This window comes from Strix aluco, chromosome 2, assembly GCF_031877795.1.
Source record: "Strix aluco isolate bStrAlu1 chromosome 2, bStrAlu1.hap1, whole genome shotgun sequence".
Classification (NCBI taxonomy): domain Eukaryota; kingdom Metazoa; phylum Chordata; class Aves; order Strigiformes; family Strigidae; genus Strix; species Strix aluco.
In genome coordinates this window covers 77,711,073-77,730,371 of record NC_133932.1, presented here as the reverse complement: position 1 = coordinate 77,730,371, position 19,299 = coordinate 77,711,073, and the positions used below count along the sequence as shown (strand labels likewise).

Sequence of the window (19,299 nt, the reverse complement as noted above, 5' to 3'; positions counted from 1 at the left end):
GTAAATTACCCTGAACTGCCCCACCTGGGGCAAAGTGATGGGAGTGGCAAAGGACAGAGCTGGGGCTGTGCTAGCACGGGGCGGCTCAGAGAGCAGGGGGCAAGCCACTCCTGAGACGGCTTTTACTGAGCCCTCAGCTGCTCCCAGAGATCATAAGAAAGGCCTCCTCTATGCAAAGGAGTTACATCCATATAATTAAAAGTGCAGTTTTAAAACCAATTAAGACGGCCGATGTGTAGACCTGTGGGAGCACTCTTGCCGTTAGAATAAAACCAAGGTTATTTGGGGTTTAACACAGATCAATAGAAAAAAATCTTTAAACTGAATTAAGCATTTCCACAGGTATTCAAACTGATTTAGAGAAATCAATTTGTAACAACAGGTTAAATTTAAGCTGATACAACTTCCTCATGTAGATAAGCCCTTACAGATACCTGCTGAATTGATGAATGCATATAAAGTTGAAATACATCTATATGCCAAGGTCAGAGAAACATTCTTGCTGTTGCTGATCCAATTAAGATGAAGGTTTTAATACCTGGATTTTTAAATCTGGAGTATTTTACACAGCTCAGAAGAAGAAGCAACGGGGTGAAGAGTTAAACTGGCCAAGTTCAGGGCATCATACTTTCCATTGGAAAAGCTAGAGCTGGCTATGAGAAGTTGCATTTGAGACCTTCTTACTCACAGCAGCTAAACCAGTTCACTGGATCATATCCTCAGGAGTGTCTGCAGCACAGGAGTGGATAATTGGATGCCTAATATCACCCATCTGAAAGTTTTGGCAGAAAAACTTAGGCAAGCCTTGCTGCGCCTGTCAGCTGCTCTCAGCTGCCCAAGGACCACGGTGCCAAAGGTGTCCCTCTCCCGGCGGAGCAGCCTGAGGGGCCATACATCTGCTCAGGCTTCTGCTGACCTCGGTAGAGCCTTAACTCCCCTCCCCAGTGGGTGTGGCAGAAAAGCCAGGTTTTGCCATGAAGAACAGAGGCACAGGAACCAATTTTCATCTACCAGCTTTGATGAGGAGTGTCTCCAACAGTGGGGTGACCGGGGCCAGCAATGCCTACAGGGGCACTGCAAAACTCACCACCACATGTGTGGTCGTACTGGAGGACTTGGCAGGCAGCTGAGGAGGAACTGGGAAAAGTGATTTCTTTCTTTGGTGATGTTTAGTTTTTGAAATATTTGAAGTGCTTGGGAAGAAGACTCACAATGATGTCAGCAAACCATTTTGGCTGAATCAATTCAGCAAACAGAACAAAATGTTCATAGTTTTTCACATACTGATAACAAAGGCAGTGTTCCTCTTTTTCCTGCATGCCATTTTTCCATATGACACCATTGTTATGCCAGATGCAAAAATCTATAGAACTCACAGAATCATAGAATGGTTTCGGTGGGAAGGGATCTTCAAAGGTAATCTAGTTCAAGCCCCCCTGCCAGGGGCAGGGACACCTTCTACTGGATCAGGTTGCTCAAAGTCCTGTCCAACCTGTCCTTGAATTGCCAGGTATGGGGCATTCACAACTTCGCTGGACAACATGGTCCAGTGTCTCACCACCCTCATGATAAAGAATTTATTCCTTATGTCCAGTCTAAATCTACCCTCTTTCAGTTTATCTTGCCACTACAGGCCTTGGTAAAAAGTCTCTCTCTACCTTTCTTATAAGCCCCCTTTATATGTTGAAAGGCTGCAATAAGGTCTGCTTGGAGCCTTCTCTTCTCCAGGCTGAACAATCCCAACTCTCTCAGCCTTCCTTCATAGGAGAGGTGTTTCAGACCTCTGACCAGACCCTCCTCTGGACCTGCTCTAACAGATCCATGTCTTGTACTGGGGGCCCCAGAGCTGAACGCAGTACTCCAGAGAGTGGAGCAGAGGGGGAGAATCACCTCCCCTGACCTGCTGGTCACTCTTCTTTTGATGTAGCCCAGCAGACGGCTGGCTTTCTGGGTTGCAAGCACGCATTGCTGGCTCATGTCCAGTTTTTTAATCCACAAGGATGAACTTTTTCCTGGTGGACTTAAAAAAAATCTGGGTGAATTTTTGTGCATGATACAAATTCATGAGGAAAATCAGTTTTTGGGTGACCAAAATATTGAGAATTTCAAGTCAAATACAGCAAATAGGTTTTATGACATTTTTAAACTAAAAAGAAGAGTCAAAACATGAAAACTCTTCATTTCAAAACTGAGGTGCATTTGAGAAATGGACATATTAAGAAAAAGGTACAACATTTTTTTTGTTTTCTTAGGTTGGTCAGAACAACTGAGAAGCTTGTCTTTATGTAGAAACACTGCTTTTTTAAAATAGCTGCTAAAATGAAAAAAAATCAACCAAACAAAACCCAACACCCAAGTAACTCCTTTTTCTTTCTTCTTTCTTATTTTTCCTTTTTATCTTTTTTTTTTCTTTCTTGTTTTTAAATGTGCAGTAAACAGACTCCCCAGGCAGTATGAATTCAGCAAATCTGAGAGGTGAAAGTACCTGATCTGCAGAACATGTAGTTCTGTGGAATGGGTGCTGAGACAAAAAAGCTAGACTCATTAACCCTTATAAATTGGCATCAGATACATTATAATGAAATCATAACTATGTGGAATCCCCCATTTCTTAGAAGTATGTGTTGAGAATGCAGAATATGCCACTGTCTCCCTTACATGCAACTGGAGAGCAAAACCTAAAAGAAAACCAGAATACAGGGCGTGAGAAAGGATGTGACATCCAGCTTCTCTGCCAATGAATTCAAGGACCAACCCTCTTTTCTTACCTTAGGAGGTAAATGTACTCATAAGTAGTAATCCCACCACAGTGACTTCCATCATGTGGAGGATCCAATTAGAACATGACTGCCCAAGTGTCTAGGACTCAGATGTCTATCTGGTATAAACCAGCCTGTTTCCAATCTCGGCAAAAGCTTTCCTGAAACAAAGCAATGTCCGCTGAGACACTGGAGGCTTGTGTCACTGGTGGCTGCTTCTTGAATTCAGAAGGAAGAGGCTAATGTCAACAGCTTTTCAGGCTGATGGATTTTTTTTTAACTTTTCTACCTGTACTTAAGACATTTCTTGCCTTTCCAGAAAGCTGCCCTTTTATCAAACACACTTTTGTAGGCACCCAAGTAATTTAGCCCAATCCCCCAGTGCAGATATGCAAGTTAGGTAAAAGTATGAAACCAGTAAGGGTACTGGCATAAGTATCTGAGAGGGGAACCTGTGGAAGGGGGATAAAATGCCACTGCCTGTACACTTAGCTCACTGATGGGTTAATAACTTGGTGCCTAGAGGTTCTTCACTGAGAACAATGGGCAACAGCTGCTAATGGGGCCCGACACTAGCGCCCTTGGGAAGAAGAGGAAGGTTAATTGAATTCTAGTGAGGCTCCCTTTGTGTTGCAGAGCAATTGAACAAACCAGGGCAGCCAACTTCCCAGCATCAGCCTATGCATTGTGGCAAGTTCATCTGCGGTGTGACTAAACTGCCTTCAATAGAAGGAATGAATTTAGCCTCCTAAAGCTAAATTCGGGGAGACTGAGATAATCCTATTGGTAATTTTGATTGACAACTGATGCCAGTGTTCGTTTTTACTTGTTGAAGTGTTGCAGGAGGAGTTTGCATTCTTGGACAGGCGGTTTAGCAGATATCTTGCTTGCTGGGGCTCCAAATGTACTGTTACAACAATGCGAACTCTTCTCCTGCTTCAGTTATTCATGGACATCCTTATCTGCACAATACCAAGAGCTGTGGGCATATTGTGATTAAAAGAAGAGAACAAAAAAGTTTATTCTCACAAAGTCATTCACTTGCTTTTGGCATCTAAATCTTTGGCTTCTCAGAAGCTGTGATACTGGTCTTTGAATGCAGACAATGCAGAATGTAATGTTATTTTGAAGATGTTTAAGCCTGATTGGTCCTCATTAGTTAAAACAATGACGGTACTTTCTGCTTGCCAGATAAAAGTGTACTTTATGTTTTTAGCTCTGAATTTAGTTGGATATCTTCCAGTAGCAAATGGTTTCAGGTTATTAATTTCTTCATTACAGAAGTGATTGTCTGAAATCTGACCTGACTTTGGAATGATATTGAGATAAAACTTTGCTGCATGTTCTCAGACTTCGCACAAGCTGGTTTTTATTTGAGTGCTGACAACATGCACTACACTTTTTGCCCACCCAAGCCATGAAGACTTTTACAACTTGCTTCCTATGGAACACAGCTCTCTTAGTGGATGAAAAGGAGTCTAAACACTTCTTTTCATTTGTGTAGGATAACTCTGGATTTAATTCCAGGAGCCAAGAGCACTGTAGGTAGCAATATTCCCCTGGCAATTTTTTGTTTGCCTTTGTCTAGGGTCTGTTCTCGTTTGAACTTTTCTCTCAGGCTGTCTGGACTGACTGATTTCCTGATGCACTATTTCTTCTTGTGTCTCTCCATTGTTTGCGCAGGCTGTTTGAACTTCAGTCATTCTTCAATTCTCTTCTCTGCTTTGTCACCTTCATGTGCAAATATGCATTAGTTGCTCTGCTGCAGAGTAGTAAGTTATCACCTTCTTTAGTTATGTCTGCAGTGCCATACTATGGAGGTTTTCAGTTTAACCTAGTTGCCTGGATGCTCTAGTATATATTATTTTCATGCCTTTGTAACTCCATTTTACTTCCCGTATCTGCAAAAGTAAAATGGGGGAATAAACAGGTGAGCATTGCTTTTTCAGAGCCAGCTTGCCAGTTAAATTAGATGGTCCAGGGATCTCTAGTGTTTTGGAAGACATCGGAAGCCAGTCTCTGAAACCATTACAGTGTTTCCACTACAGATTTCCCCCTGACACACACACCCCCACGCATGCATATTCACATACACGCTCTAAAACAAAGAAACTGGGTTAAATGAAAATAAATAACGAACAGTCCTATTTAGTCCCATTTTTTTAGTGAGACCCCTCGTGGCAGTACTGATGAGGTTGGTTGCTGGACTTCTCACCAAAAAACCAAAGGCCTTCTAATTAGAAGAGTTTGAAAGCATCTCTAAATAATGCTGAACAAACCACACACCTAGCCACTATGCAGCATTGTCACAGATGAGCCAGATATAGCTAATGCAGTTAGAATGAAAACCAGAGTGAGGAATACTGCTTAAAGCAACTCACTTTTATTGACAGAGTACTGTAAGGCAAGGAAAATATGTTTGCCAGATTTTTTAAAAACAAGATTTGCAGCAAGAATGATTCAGAAAGATCAGCAGTTCAATATATTATTGAACTTTCAAAGATACTATCCTTTATAAATCCAATATTTATCTTTTCTCATATATACAAAAGCTCAACTTAAGCACAAAGCAGAACACAAAATAATGGATCTGCATATGAAGTTTTGTTGATGGTTCATAATCCAGTAAACAAGAGAATGCACATGTTCTGTTGCTATAGAGTTACAGTTGACTAGATTTAAACTTAAATATACCCCAAAACACACAAAGAAACCACAAAATACAGATGTGTTCAATATGATTATTTAAAAAAAAAAATCTAAACCATGTTCAACCATACACAGGGAACAAAACACTGATAGATGCCAAGAAAACTGTATTTTATGGCCAAAACCAATTTTGCATTTATGGTGAAGGCATCTGTGAAATCAATGTTGTATTCTGACCACTCTACATTAATATTTTGGCCAGAAAACATTGCAAAGCACTGGCTTTTGTCTGGTTTTTACAGGATATATTTTTAAAGTGGTGATGTACATTGACTGTGAGCCTCTTACAAGATCTCACATCAGGCCATGTTAGAGCAACCTACCATTTCCATAGGAAACAACAGTAACAGAAAGGTCCCAGCTATGCTAAAAACCCAGTCGGGGGCCGAGCTACAAAATCTGCAACCTCTTAGTTCTTCCCTGAGGGAAGAGTACATTTTTATCCCACATTTTCAGATAGCCTTAAATTCTGAAACTAACAAACTCTGCTGCATTTTGTGACTTTTCTTCTCCACCTCCGTATCTGTATAGCATTGGCCTTTCACTGGAAAAACTTATGAAAGGGATAGCTGCTTTTCACCAGTGATAATGTAGCACTATTGGTGCTTCCTAAAATAAAAGAAGGCTAACATGTCAAAATATGATGCATCTGGATAAAAGGGACAAAGGTACTTAACCACAGTACAGTATCATGCCTTAGCTTTGCAGGGCTGTAGCATGAGTACTAACGTGTAAGTAAAATTCACTTCTACCTGTACAGGCAAAACTGAACTGTATTTTAAAAGCCATACAATACTACTCTGTAATTAGAACCCCCAACATGCTAATTTTTATCACATAGACAAGAAGAGTGTTATCTTACGACTATACAAGGAAATGGGACTCAATTAACATGAGAATAATGACACCATATATATATGTAACCAGTATATTCTGAAAATGAAGCATAAACTATGTTTTTCACATGGAGGTCTTTTGCTGGATACTTTAATGCACAGTTTTCATGTCTTTTTTTTCTTTTTTTTTCCTGTTTTCTCTATGAAAATCAAGCTCTTTGCATAATTAACTGAAACCCAAAGATATTTACATTTTAAAAGCCAATCCTTCACCTTCTAATTTTAAAATGAGTTATCCTGTATCTTGCATATTTTAAAAAAAGGTCCAGAAAAAGCTCAGAATTGTAATTCAGAATCTGTACTTTGTAAAAATACTTCCCTTGAACATGAAGTCAGTGCTGACCTCTTCAGGTCATTTGTGAATAAAATCTTTCTAAAGAAACGTTACTAAATAAGAACTGAGGGAAAACACAAAACGAAGAAATACATTACCCCTGTATTGTAAAGTGTTGCCACTTTAAAGTATGGTATAGGTTGAAGAAAACCACAGAGGTGTGTGTATCAAAATATCTTTTCATTATGCAGCTACAGAACATATGAAATCTTTCAACGCTGTCTGCTAAAGGCAGCATAGTCTCTCTAGCTTTGTTAGTACTGCTATTGTATACAGGTTTCTTAAAGTACAGTTAGTACCTATAGAGGTGAATTCTAACATATAAGTGTGTGCTATGCTTCATATGGCAGTAGGATAAGCATTTGAAAAAATTTATGACATTGATTTTAAAGAAATCATACATCACACAGCATCTTCAATTCTAAACATAGAAAATTAGATTGTACTTGAAGTGCAGTATGACTTAGTTTTTTCTCAGATATCAAGAAGGTCCTCTCCACTTTCATCACTCTCCACAGTTAATTGTCTCGTCCACCATTTCTTGACTTCTGATCCACAAGAAGCAGCATCAGACATGGGATTCATTTTGCATACAACAGATTTCATAGTTGAACGTCCACCAAAGCGAAGGTTGACTGAAGACACTGAATGGCTTATTGGTTTGGAGGCTATGAAATTAAACAGAAAGTTCTGTATTAGAGTAGATCTGCTTCTTGAACATTTTTGCTTAGAATTCAGGTATACAGAACTAGCTGGACTGGGGTAGCTTTAAACTGATTTAGTGCAGAAAGAGTTACTTGCAACCTAAATGATTCAGGCAGTACATGCATGAGCTGACCTGCTGGCAAAATGGTGAAAGTGGTAAGTGCCAGAAAAAGGGAGAGAAAAGTGCATTTATGGGTGGCAGCTACACCTAGAAAGTGGTATGTAACTATGGCCTAGAGGTAGAAGCCAGTACAAGGTGATGGTATGGCTTTAGGAAAGCACTAAAACACATGTGTAAATATATAAAAAACACAGTTGATCTTAATGATGCTATTCATGGTCTTAAATAGATGGAGGCAGACTACTTATCATCTGCTGGGCTGTACTGTGCATGGAAGTGACACTCCTTTTCTGGGACCATCCACTGAGAAACATTCAGGATTGACATGGCCAAGATCAGTGCTAAGAAAGGAAACCCCAAACTCCTAATTCTCACTTGAAAAACCTAGCCAGTACAGTAGTACTACTCCTCCTTAGCACGCTCCCTCTTTTACTCCTTCCCTCTGTTCCAACAAAATTCTGATCTCTGCTGCTCAGTGACATTTAAGTGGAAAACATGGACTGAAAGCTATTAAGCTCTTCTGTTTCTTCGACAAGTATTCTGGTCACAAAAGTAGGGCTAATGGTACTCATAGCATGACTAGCTCTTCTACTTCCACCTAGGTATGATTAGAGTCTGAACAGTGGCAGCCTTTGAAGGCAGTGCTCTGACTCAGAATAGGACTGACTGATGCAGCTGAAAGCAGGTTGATGTGCACGCACCTAACCTGCTGGTCACGAGTGCGGCAGGCAGCAAAGGTCAATATGCACTTTAAGAGAGAATATTTCAGGTGGTGGAGAGTGCTCTTGAGATAAAGACTTGACAAGGCCTCAGACTGTACCTATGCACCTCTCCCACCCTCCTATAAGCACCCTCCTATAAGGCATAGTCTAGCCTTTCTTTTCTAGCAGACTCTAGTTAATAGAATAACTTGAGGATGTTTTCTGTTTCTGAGAAAATAAACAGGAAATGTTGTACACCTGGACAATTCCTGGCTGAAGTGAATATATAAAAATGTATTTTTATGGTGTAAGGTATAAATCATATACCTGGTACTCTCAGACAAGACAAGGCACTCAGCAGTTATTACTGTTGTTAGGAAAAACTTCATCCATTTTCACCGTGCTTTATATGATAAAAGAGAACTCTAAATGCACAAGATGCTATCCAAACATATGGGACAGTACAGCCCCCAAATCCAAAGATCCTGAGTAAATCTATGAAAAAGTAAAAGAACCCAACCACCTGCACATTACAGTGCTTGATCTTCCAAACTTTCAGAATTCTGAGGAAGGGGAGAGATTGCTGTATTTCATCATACATGAGGGTAGAAAAATGCGGATGTGGGTGCAAGCAGCAGGTGGAATGTGGAACCGTGAATCATGAAGTCTCTCAAGGCTGTGTTGCTGTACAGCAGTGATTTGGCATGGGGGGACTCTACTGATAAACGCTTTTTACTTACCTGATGGCAAACGCCATTGTCCAAATTTCCGCTGAGGTTTCCCAGCATCTGCAGAGTCTTGTCGATAGCCACCTCTGTCAGAAAGTGTTGGGCTAAGGAGCTGCTGCTGGCTACTTGTCTGAACAGAGAAAAAAGAATCTCAGCCATAGTTCCCCATTGCACGGGGACAATCCTAAGAAGGGTTATCTTTCTATTCTGTTTCCAAGCTTTATACATGAATACAAACAACACATATTGCCATTTGTTAAGGCAGCATGGTTTCTATTCTTTACTGCCCTGGAAAACTACTAATAGTAGGAAAAAAATAAAAAGACCATTTGGGCTCAATTCCATTATACAGTCCCACTGAGGGGTACAAAATTGTTCTCAGCTTTCTACAGTGGAGTCCTTACGTTGTACCTTCTTCATTTCCTACCCTGGAATAGCCCAGAACTCCTACTCAGAGGACCCAGCATACCCAGTGTTATCACTCTCATGTAAACACTACTTCAGAATGCTTGAACAGGAAAGCTTCACATCCCTGAGCCTGTACACATCTCATGCTAGAGCTGAAAGTTGGTGCTGCCAGAGTTGTACAGCTGAGTTGGCCCTTTATGGTGCTAGCAAGACAGCTAACTAAGCTGGGGAATTACTGCCTTAGACCATCTTGCCTTTACATGTGAAGGCAAAGACTGAAGCAAAACAAGATATTGCTTTCAACTTCTCCAGTTAAAAAGATTTTTAAAAAAAAAAAACAAATAAGAAACATGGATGTTTTCTGAATTTGTTCTGAGTAGCTGATAGTCTTCTGGTTAACATACCTCTGGCTGTGCACTGCTATCCTGATTAATAGCATTCATATCTTCACTTGGCTGTGTTGTCTCAATGCTGGGAGGATTCAGAAATCGGCTCAACTCCTGTTGTTGACTCTCTCGCAGACTATGGATAATGCTGCATGACTGTTGTTGTTTCTATCAAGGTACAATATGTGACAACAAAGATGTTTTCATTGGTGTGTCACGGTGTTTGATTCTTTTTAAAGCCTTCTAAATATTTAACCAACCAGGCAGCGCAAGATGTGGACACCAGGTGCAATGATAAAGATACATGTATCAGATGGTTGCTATTTAAATAAAGTGACTTCCAGCATATGTCTGACCTTTATGTATGGAATAGAGGATGAAACTTATAAACTGTATTAAGGGGAGGGCAAGTTGCTCAATTGTTGGTTTAAACCTAGAGTTTAAAAACATATAAAGTTTTGAATTTATGAGTTAAAAGTTCTTGCAAAGAAAGAGAAACAAAGAAATTGGTAGAGATGCACTAAGAATTACATGAAGACAATGAAAAAATTCAATTTCTTTCAGGGACTTTGCAACAGGCTGTCAATAAGACTGAATGAAACAGTAGTGGAAATCTTGGGACCGAGTATAGATTTACAGTACAAATAGAAAAACAAAACCACTACCATTATGATCTTACAATCTAATTTGCTTTTAAATTAAAATAAACAGCCCTTAGGAAGGGTTTCACTTTCCTGGGTAGTTTTCACATGCTCCCTCTAGAGAGACTTAGAGACTAACAAGAGAATTTGAAAATATATATTAACTTCCATAATTACATTCAGTTTATAAAAGGTTCATATAATGTGAAATGATCTGAACCATATTATTAGATTGAAATGAATAGCATATTTACTTTAACATAGCGTAATTCAATATCATAATGAAATGAACAACAGAGTTGAACAAACCCAGGATTGACAGCTGAGATTAAATTTACTGCCATTATTATTACAGAGATGAGATCAAAATGAAACTATCTATTTGAATATGCCTTGAACATTGACATTTCAGCTGGAATGTACATTACATTCAAATTGTCCGGTTATGTTTTTTTATAAATTTACAAACTGAAAAAGTCAGATCCCATGATCATAGATTTCTATGGAAAACCTCCACTCACAAGAAGTAAGCTTTTATAAAAATAAAAAATATATGCATCAAAACCTGGACTCAGCCTTACAGTAACTGAAAAATCAGTCATTAAAGCAACCAGCTTGTGACTTTTCATATAAAGAAACAGAAGTTTTTGGAAGAAAAGAATAACTGCAAAACCTAATTCAAATTTCCTGAATTTTTTTAATAGAAATTTAATCCAAGAAAAACTTCAACCAGCACATACTGTAGCTATCCTGAGCAAAGGCAAAAATGTTTCTGACAATCAGAAACACTGCGTAAACAGAGTACAGAAGTACTGGCTGGGTCTCTACTAGTAAATTAAACAGACCGGGATTTTCTGCAGTGCTGAAGCCAAGTGACAGGCCAGGACTTGCATGATCTGACTAATCTTCCCTCTACCACACAAGACAGCTTCAACCACTGCCTACTGGGAGCAGTCTCCACCCTGACCCACGTGGGAGGGCAGTGATGCTCATACGGCAGTGGTGTGGGAGACCATAAGGCAGTGGTGTGGGAGCGTATGAGTATGCATGGGCCAAAACTGTGCCAAGGAACATGCTAATGAGTATGGGTGACCCCAGCCCAGTCCTGAGCCAATGCCTTGGCCCTGCTTAATTTACTGGCATAGACACAGCTACTGTGTGCCAGGTTCATATACCTGATTTGCATGTACAGACTGCTCATTTGCACACACAGTTACTGTAATGGCTTATTCAAATGATGTATCTTGATACAGGTTCCATTTGAAGAGTCATCTGCTGGTGACTGATCATCGTATCTTCTGCCAGCAGAGGCAAGGAAATGATATAATTACATTCTGTGAGGAAGGATTAGGCCTATGGGGTTTCATCAAATTACATTGTTTTTTCTTTACTCCTTTGACTTTTGTCTCCGCGCATGCATCTTCCTGCTGCATTGAAAAGACAGATAAATTTTTGGCAGGAAGACAGTTTTTGCCTTCAAAAGATGCTTATTTTTGTAGTGCTTTCAATTGAGCTGTAACATACTTTTTTTGCTGAGTTAGCAACTGCTACATACTTCTTCACATAAATATTATCGTGACTTGAGAGTAAATGAAGCATAATGACAGCAAATTCCAGCGTTGTTGAACAGTACAATTTCTGCAACCATTTAGATCCTGGTTTAGCTTGACTTACTGCTCTGATTCGCTTTAAGCACTTCTTCAGCCACATGCGTATGGTCTGTTTGGCCACCTCCTCTTCTATGGTATATTCCAGTTGTTCCCTAGCAAGCAGCTCTTCCAGTTGAAGACTTTTTCTGATATCAACAGATCTATATGAAAGCATGCTGGAAGAAACATTTTTTTTTTCAACTTCTGGTGACTTTTTTACTTTAGAAACCCAAAACTCATAATTAAAATCTTAGTGCAAAAATATGTAATACAGGTATGTGCAATAAAATTGCATTTGAAGCTAAAAAACGCTGAGATGCCTCCAGAAGCGATTTGTGATGCTCAAAACAAATGAAGACCCTACCACCTACATCTAGCTATCCAACACAGGTAAGTTGCTGAACTGTAAGCAACTAGGGCATTTGTGGTGTTTGGTTTTTTTTTCCCCTAAGTGTTCATGCTTGGATTACATTCCCATTTCTAATTTATTTCTAGTCAGATTCACTGCCGTGTTGCTACATGTGTGGGGACAACATTTCATTGCTCGGGATACAAGGCAAACACATGACTGCTGGTTATGACAAACTGTCTCCAGTAAAAACATTAAAACTACTTAGAGCTGATTCCTTAGGACCTGTGTTTTCTATCACTAAAATTTTTGCAGGGAAAAAAAAGGGAAATCTAATTTTTATATTACATTTAAAACGGCAGTCCCTCTGTGGCTACCAGTCTTGCCTTTTCCCAAGTCTAATGAACACCTGTTAGGCTGGAGAGAAATACAGGCCATTATACCCGTTGTACAAATTTAGACAAAATCTCAGAGTACCTCAGCACGTCATGGAAAGTGACATCACCACCATTATGGAGCCGTTCCATTTCGTAGCACATGTGCTTGAACAGCAGCTTATCCTTGTCGAGATCCACCTCCAGCCTGCCCCGCAGAAGCCTCAGCAGAAATTTCACTCGGAAGGTAGGAATTACTCCCTGGGTAAAATTGCATAATAAACGGTAAATTATTACTGTGACCTAACAACCAACTCAGACATACAACTTCATCAGTGAGAGAAATGCTACTTCTCCAAAGACTCTGTGTCAAATCCTGGCCTATTTAAAACACTGTGAATACATTACTGAAGAATATATACATGCAGCCAACTCTTCAGCACATTCATGGAAGTCTTCATTGTTATTTGACTGATAAACAATGACAATCTGTGCTGTTAATTTTGTCAGGAATTTTCAAAATTGTTTGGGGACTTAGTTTCTCCATCTGTAATGAGGATTATATGCCCAGTGAGCTGCCTTTGAAAAACTGAAATTAAACTACAGTTTAAACATTCACAGCCAGGCCTATACCTGGCTGTAAACCTGTCCCCTTCTCTGTGCATCTTTGGACAAGAGAATGTTGGGAGTTCACTGGCTTTTCAAAGGCCTTCTGCTATAAGAGTCAACCTAGCACATGTTGCAGTTTTTGTGACAATAATTTTGATCTGCTGTTAAAAAATTATGACTGAAAGTATTTCACTCTGAAACTGTGGTATCCATACTCCTGAAATATTTTGTTCTGCTAAATGAGCCAGACTGGAACTATTTTTTCTGTAATGTATTGTTCCACATCAGAGAGAGATACTGTCAGTGCTGGGCATGATGGATGCAGAACTCTTCACCTCCATCAGTACAGACTGTGGCTTCCATCTCCAGCACAACCACGTGCCAACTACAAGCAATCAAGTTCTTTCACCATAATGTTGTTGATATTCAAATCTTAGTGATGTCATGAATCGTTCAGATGATGATTTAACTTGTGTGGGCATCTGAACAGCTCAGTCTCCCAGATGCTCTTCTCATCCCAGAATCACAGAATGGTTGAGGTCGGAAGGGACCTCTGGAGCTCACCTTGTCCAATCCCCTCTTCTTTAAGCAGGGCCTCCTAAACCCAGTTGCCCAGGACTGTGTCCAGACAGCTTCTGAATATCTCGGATGGAGACTCCACAATCTTTCTGGGTAACCTGTGGCAGTCCTCAGTCACCCTCACTGTGAAAAAGTCTTTCCCGATGTTCAGAGGGAACCTCCCGTGTTTCAGTTTGTGCCCATTGCCTCTGGTCCTGTCACTGGGCACCACTGAGCAGAGCCTGGCTGTGTCCTCTTTGCACCCTCCCTTCAGGTATTTATATACACCCATGAGATCCCTCTGAGCCTTCTCTTTTCCAGGCTGAACAGTCCCAGCTCTCTCAGCCTCTCCTCATAGGAGAGATGCTCCAGTCCCTTGATCACCTTCATGTCCCTTCGCTGGACCCTCTGCAGTATGTCCATGTCTCTGCTGTACAGAAGAGCCCAGAACTGGACCCTGGACTCCAAGTGTGGCCTCACCAGTGCTAAGCAGAGGTGAAGGATTCCTTTCCTTGGCCTGCTGGCAATACTTTGCCTAATGCAGCCCAGGATACCGTTAGCCCTCTTTGCCGCAAGGTCACATTGCCGGCTCATGTTCAACTTGGTGTCCACCAGGACCCCCAGGTCCTTTTCTGCCAAGCTGCTTTCCAGCTGGTCAGTTCCCAGAATGTACTGTGCCTGGGGTTGTTCTTCCTTAGGTGAAGGACTTTGTACTTCCGCTTGTCGAACCACATCAGGTTCCTGTCATCCCATTTCTCCAGCTTGTTTAGGTCCCTCTGGATGGCAGCATAACCCTCTGACACATGAGCCACTCCTCCCAGTCTCGTGTTACCTGCAAACTTGCTGAGGGTGCACTCTGCCCCATCTTCCAGATCATTAATGAAGATGTTGAACAGGATTGCACTGCAGTATTGACCCCTGGCTGTACACAACTAGTTACTGGCATCCAACTAGAATTTATGCTGCTGATCACTACCCTCTGGGCCTGGCCATTCAGTCAGTTTTCAGTCCACTTCATTGTCTTCTCATCCAGCCCATACTTCACCAGCTTCTCTATGAAGATCTTATGGGAGACAGTGCCGAAATCTCAGCAAAGCCCTTCTGAAGATCAGACACATAAATGGATGTGTGTCTGTAGACTTCCAAGGGAACAACTCTCAGGGAGCTGGGAGGAAAGAATGAATTGTATTGATCCTACAAATATCTACATTTGTTTTTATATCTACTATTATAAGTACTTCACAGTAGTAAAGAATAGAGGTTAGTATTTGAAGGGCCATGAACAATGTTAGATCATGTTCACTGAACTTTCAGAACTTGAACAATAACCTCTCTGAGTTTCGTCATAACACTTTGCTTTCCCCATATGTTTTTTCAAGGCAAAATATAAATTTACTGGATTTCTGTGCTCATTATCAAGTTTCTTACCTCTCTTTTGTCATCAACCATGTTCCATATAATTTGAAAATGCCTAAGGTCATTATAACTTAAAAGTTGATCTTCTTCAGTTGAGTAAAACAATGAGAAATTCTCCACAATGATAGCTGAAAACCACAAAAGGAAAATACACTATAAAGAAAGCCTGTAGTTACATTCTAACTGGTTAACATCTATAAGCAACAATGAATTTCAACAGAGTATGAATTCTGCTGTGCAAACTTCACATTAATAAATGCCTTCAGCTTTATGTTCAGATGAGGATTTTCAATGGGTAATACACTGTCATGCTACATCAATATTCATTGTGTTCACTCTTTAAAAGCCGTATCTTCAATGCTGGTGAGGTGCCTAATCCAACATCTTCTAAGATCAATTAGGTGAGTTCCAATGATGTTGGAAAAATGTTAACTGGAGAAAGGAAAAGCTCAGAAAATAATATTTCTTAGGGTAATGATACTCTACAAACACATCTCTGTTCAAAAACGTTTAATTCCCAAACTTCCTGAGCTTTAGCATACACCATGCCAGAGAAGCATCAAAACCATGATATGCATATAAAGTAACAGTGAAGGTACAAGGTAGCCGCATACCTGAATAGAGGACAACAGACTCACATCTAATATACTACATGCCAAGATGGATCTATTTGTTGTTAATGTGTATTTTCACTTACCAACAAGCAAGTTTAGCATGATGTATGCAATGATGACATAAAATGAACAGAAATACATCAGAGCACCGGCATAATTGCCACAGTCTGTTTTCCAGTAGGTGCTGTTATCTGGTGTACAAAATGGAGGCTGAACCTTGAAAACAAAAAAACCCAAAGTCGATCAGTCATAAAAAGAGATTCTTAATTTCTCTGCAATCAGTACAATACTTACAACTATCATTTGTTTAAAGCTTCCCAATTAGGGAATAATACTGTGGGCATTATTGTGGGCAGGTTTTAGTTGTTCCTTTAGTAGTTAGAAATCAGAAGACACAGAAAGGTATGACAAAAACCACCTAGGTGTGGATCTCACTACCACACACAAGGCACACTGTGCATTATGCCACTGTGAAGAAGAAAGTTGATGCTCTGAGATGTGGTGGTTTTCAAAAAGCTTCCCTGCCCATTATTTTTAAAAAGGAAGGGAATATGATTTTCATCACAGTGGAAACCACAGATGGAAATTTACTTGGGCAAAATAAAGAGGTTCAAGGACAAATTTTGAGGTCATTAAGACTACCATTCACATGGAATGAGCCAAAGTGCAGACATTAACGACAAAGTTAATCTGTTAAGTCACTTTGCCCCAGTCAAAGCAGAGGTAACTGTGGAAAAGCAAGTTACTGCAGTTCTGATTTTGAAAACATATTTTTATTTTTGTTTTTAAATCATGTAATAGCCTAGCCCTATGAAATATCACACTGTGAGTGTATGACTGGAACTGCAGTTTGTGTTTCATGTTCTAACGTTTAGCGAACATTATATCTCTTGAAGAGATAAAGGCAATCACAACATTCCCTGTACAAAGCCAAGATACTGGAAACACTTTACGATGCAAAGGTGTCTCCTGCTTCTTGCCTACTTTATCTCCGACAGTATTGTATTTACCATGCAGTCATGCATAATTTTGTTCCAGTCTTCTCCGGTAACTATTCTGAAGAGTACAGTAATAGCCTTGCCAGCTGATGAAAAATTTGCGTGTCTGTTTTAAAGAATAAGAGAGAGAGAGAGAGATCATTTCATGTCCCAGAACTAAAACGTTGGCAAGAAAAAATGCAAACCATTTCCATTTTCTACTGTTCTACTATTTTAAACTAAAAATAGTTACAGTATTATTTGAATGAGCTCACTGAATTATTTATTCCATGACTTAAGATATAATAACTGAACTTTAGCTCAGACACATGTCTGAGTGTTTTGGCTCATTTTATCAAAGAGCTAAAGCAGACTCAAAGCCAGATCCTATCTCCTGTCTCCATTCTCTTCCTGAAGCCTGATGATGCTATTGATTGGGAAATCTCCAGTTAACTGCCAGTTCACAGAAGTGTCCCCCCCTCTATATCAGCCTGGTATATGGATCCTGTTCCTGGGGGATGCCAATAAGGTGTAGTAGGTACACTGTGTTTCAGCAGCTTGTGGCTAGCACAGTGCTGCTTTGAAGCACATTCCAGCTGGCATAATGAAGAACAGCTCTCAGTCTGCTCTGGGCTGGATCGAGGGTCATTTGGTCCAATGCACAAGGACTAGAAAGATGGCTCAGTGTCTCCTATCAGAAATTTTGTTTAGAGCTCTTCAGCTAGACCTGGGAACTTGTCTGGTTTTTACCACTGATAAACTTCTCCCTAGCAAGAATGTGATTTTTTCAGGCTGTTTAAAGAACATGAGGCAGTAAGTACATACTGTACCTGTTAATGTTCTCTCCATACTTCACTGTACCAAATAAAACCACTCCAGCAAAAGCATAACAAAGAAGCAGTAAGAACATTCCCACTATGATGAAGAAACTCTTGTACATGCTGACAACCACAGTCAGAAGTAGCATTTTTAGTGTCACCTGGCAGGACAGAGAAAAAGCAATCCATGACACCATTCAGGAAAGCAGAGATAAAAGGGAAAAGAAAGTTACTGCAACTGCCATTTTGACAATGAATTCTTTACACATACATGTTCATGGGTGAGCCCAGTGAAATGGTACATTATGAATCTGATTGGAACTGAACATTTTGTGTCTTCCTCTGAAATTTAGTGTGCTTTTTACTTGTTAAGGAGATCAGCATATTAGCTTAATTTACAAGGTCAGGATGTTGCTCCTCAAGGTGTACAAATAAGGTAATACAGTGTAGGATAATACAGCAATAATACAACATAAGCTTAACTATAATATTCTAGGATGACTATACTCCAGAAGTATCAAAATTAGCATTGCATGAACAGCGGTGCAGTAAACTGGGCTTATCTGAAAGTGATGCTAACTGTTAGGTGGAAACCACAGATATTGCAGCCTACCTAAAGGAATGGGTTGATGTATAGAGAAGGGGATTTCCTTAAAATCAGCACAGCTTGGTTAAACTAGTAACTTCTCATGCAAGTTGGCCAAAAAACTTAAGAAGAGAGCATGATTTTGGAAATTACATAGGCTGTAGGCCTAGGTAATAGATATTACTTTCCCATGCATGGATATTGTACATTTTACTCTTGAGGAAGTTATTGCTCTAGATTGTCCTCCTAACACCCTTAACCACTTTGGATGCTATGGAAAATTCTCTTTAATGGGACTGAGGGTAGCAATTTTCTTTAGAATCATGCCAAACTGATAACTCACGCTGATTTTTAGAGATCATATTGCATCACAACAGATAAATTAGTGAAACTGATACAGGTCCTAACATGAAAGCACAACAGACTAGGTTAAAACCTTGAAAAAACTTTAGAATCAGTCAGAAAGCTTTGAAGGCAATCACTTGGTCTGGCTGCATAGGAGAAGCAAGGATTTTTCATTTGACTTCCAAGGCTCTACAGGCTCTGTGTAGTTTGATTGAAAGAAAACTTTCTATCTTTACTGAACAAACCCTCTGACTTACTGTTCTTAACCCTGACAACCTAGTACAGCAGTTTTTTCATCACATTTACTTTAATATGTCAGACTTCACAGAAAATGTTTGGATAGTCTAAGAAGTTCTACTGCAAAAGAATGCAGTGTCACCACTTCTTAAACAAATGTGTTTGTTCTCTGCTTATGCTTATTCTGCCAGCCAACTCTCAATTACACCAGAGCAAATCCAAACACAAAAGAAATGTAAACTTTAGAAGTGACTTGCTTTGTCGCCATGCCAATGTTTCCAGAAGAATATCTTGGCCCCCTTTAAATCAAATATAAATCCCTTACTGTGATAAGACATATATTGTAGAGACACAACATGCAGACCTGCACTCTGGAGGA

The 19,299-nt window shown here is 39.9% G+C and overlaps 1 protein-coding gene across 1 annotated transcript in view; it reads right to left on the bottom strand.

Annotated features, from left to right (window-relative positions):
- Positions 1–5,120: 5,120 nt before the first annotated feature.
- Positions 5,121–19,299, bottom strand: part of NALCN (sodium leak channel, non-selective) — a 250,382-nt gene continuing 236,203 nt past the window's right edge. The window contains exons 37-45 of the mRNA XM_074815367.1: positions 17,765–17,913; positions 16,968–17,061; positions 16,041–16,173; positions 15,356–15,471; positions 12,864–13,021; positions 12,063–12,213; positions 9,766–9,915; positions 8,966–9,083; positions 5,121–7,366 (exon numbers count right to left, since the gene is read on the bottom strand). Coding sequence (XP_074671468.1) covers positions 7,173–7,366; positions 8,966–9,083; positions 9,766–9,915; positions 12,063–12,213; positions 12,864–13,021; positions 15,356–15,471; positions 16,041–16,173; positions 16,968–17,061; positions 17,765–17,913 — 1,263 coding nt within the window. The 3' untranslated portion in view covers positions 5,121–7,172. The remainder of the gene's footprint in view (positions 7,367–8,965; positions 9,084–9,765; positions 9,916–12,062; positions 12,214–12,863; positions 13,022–15,355; positions 15,472–16,040; positions 16,174–16,967; positions 17,062–17,764; positions 17,914–19,299) is intronic.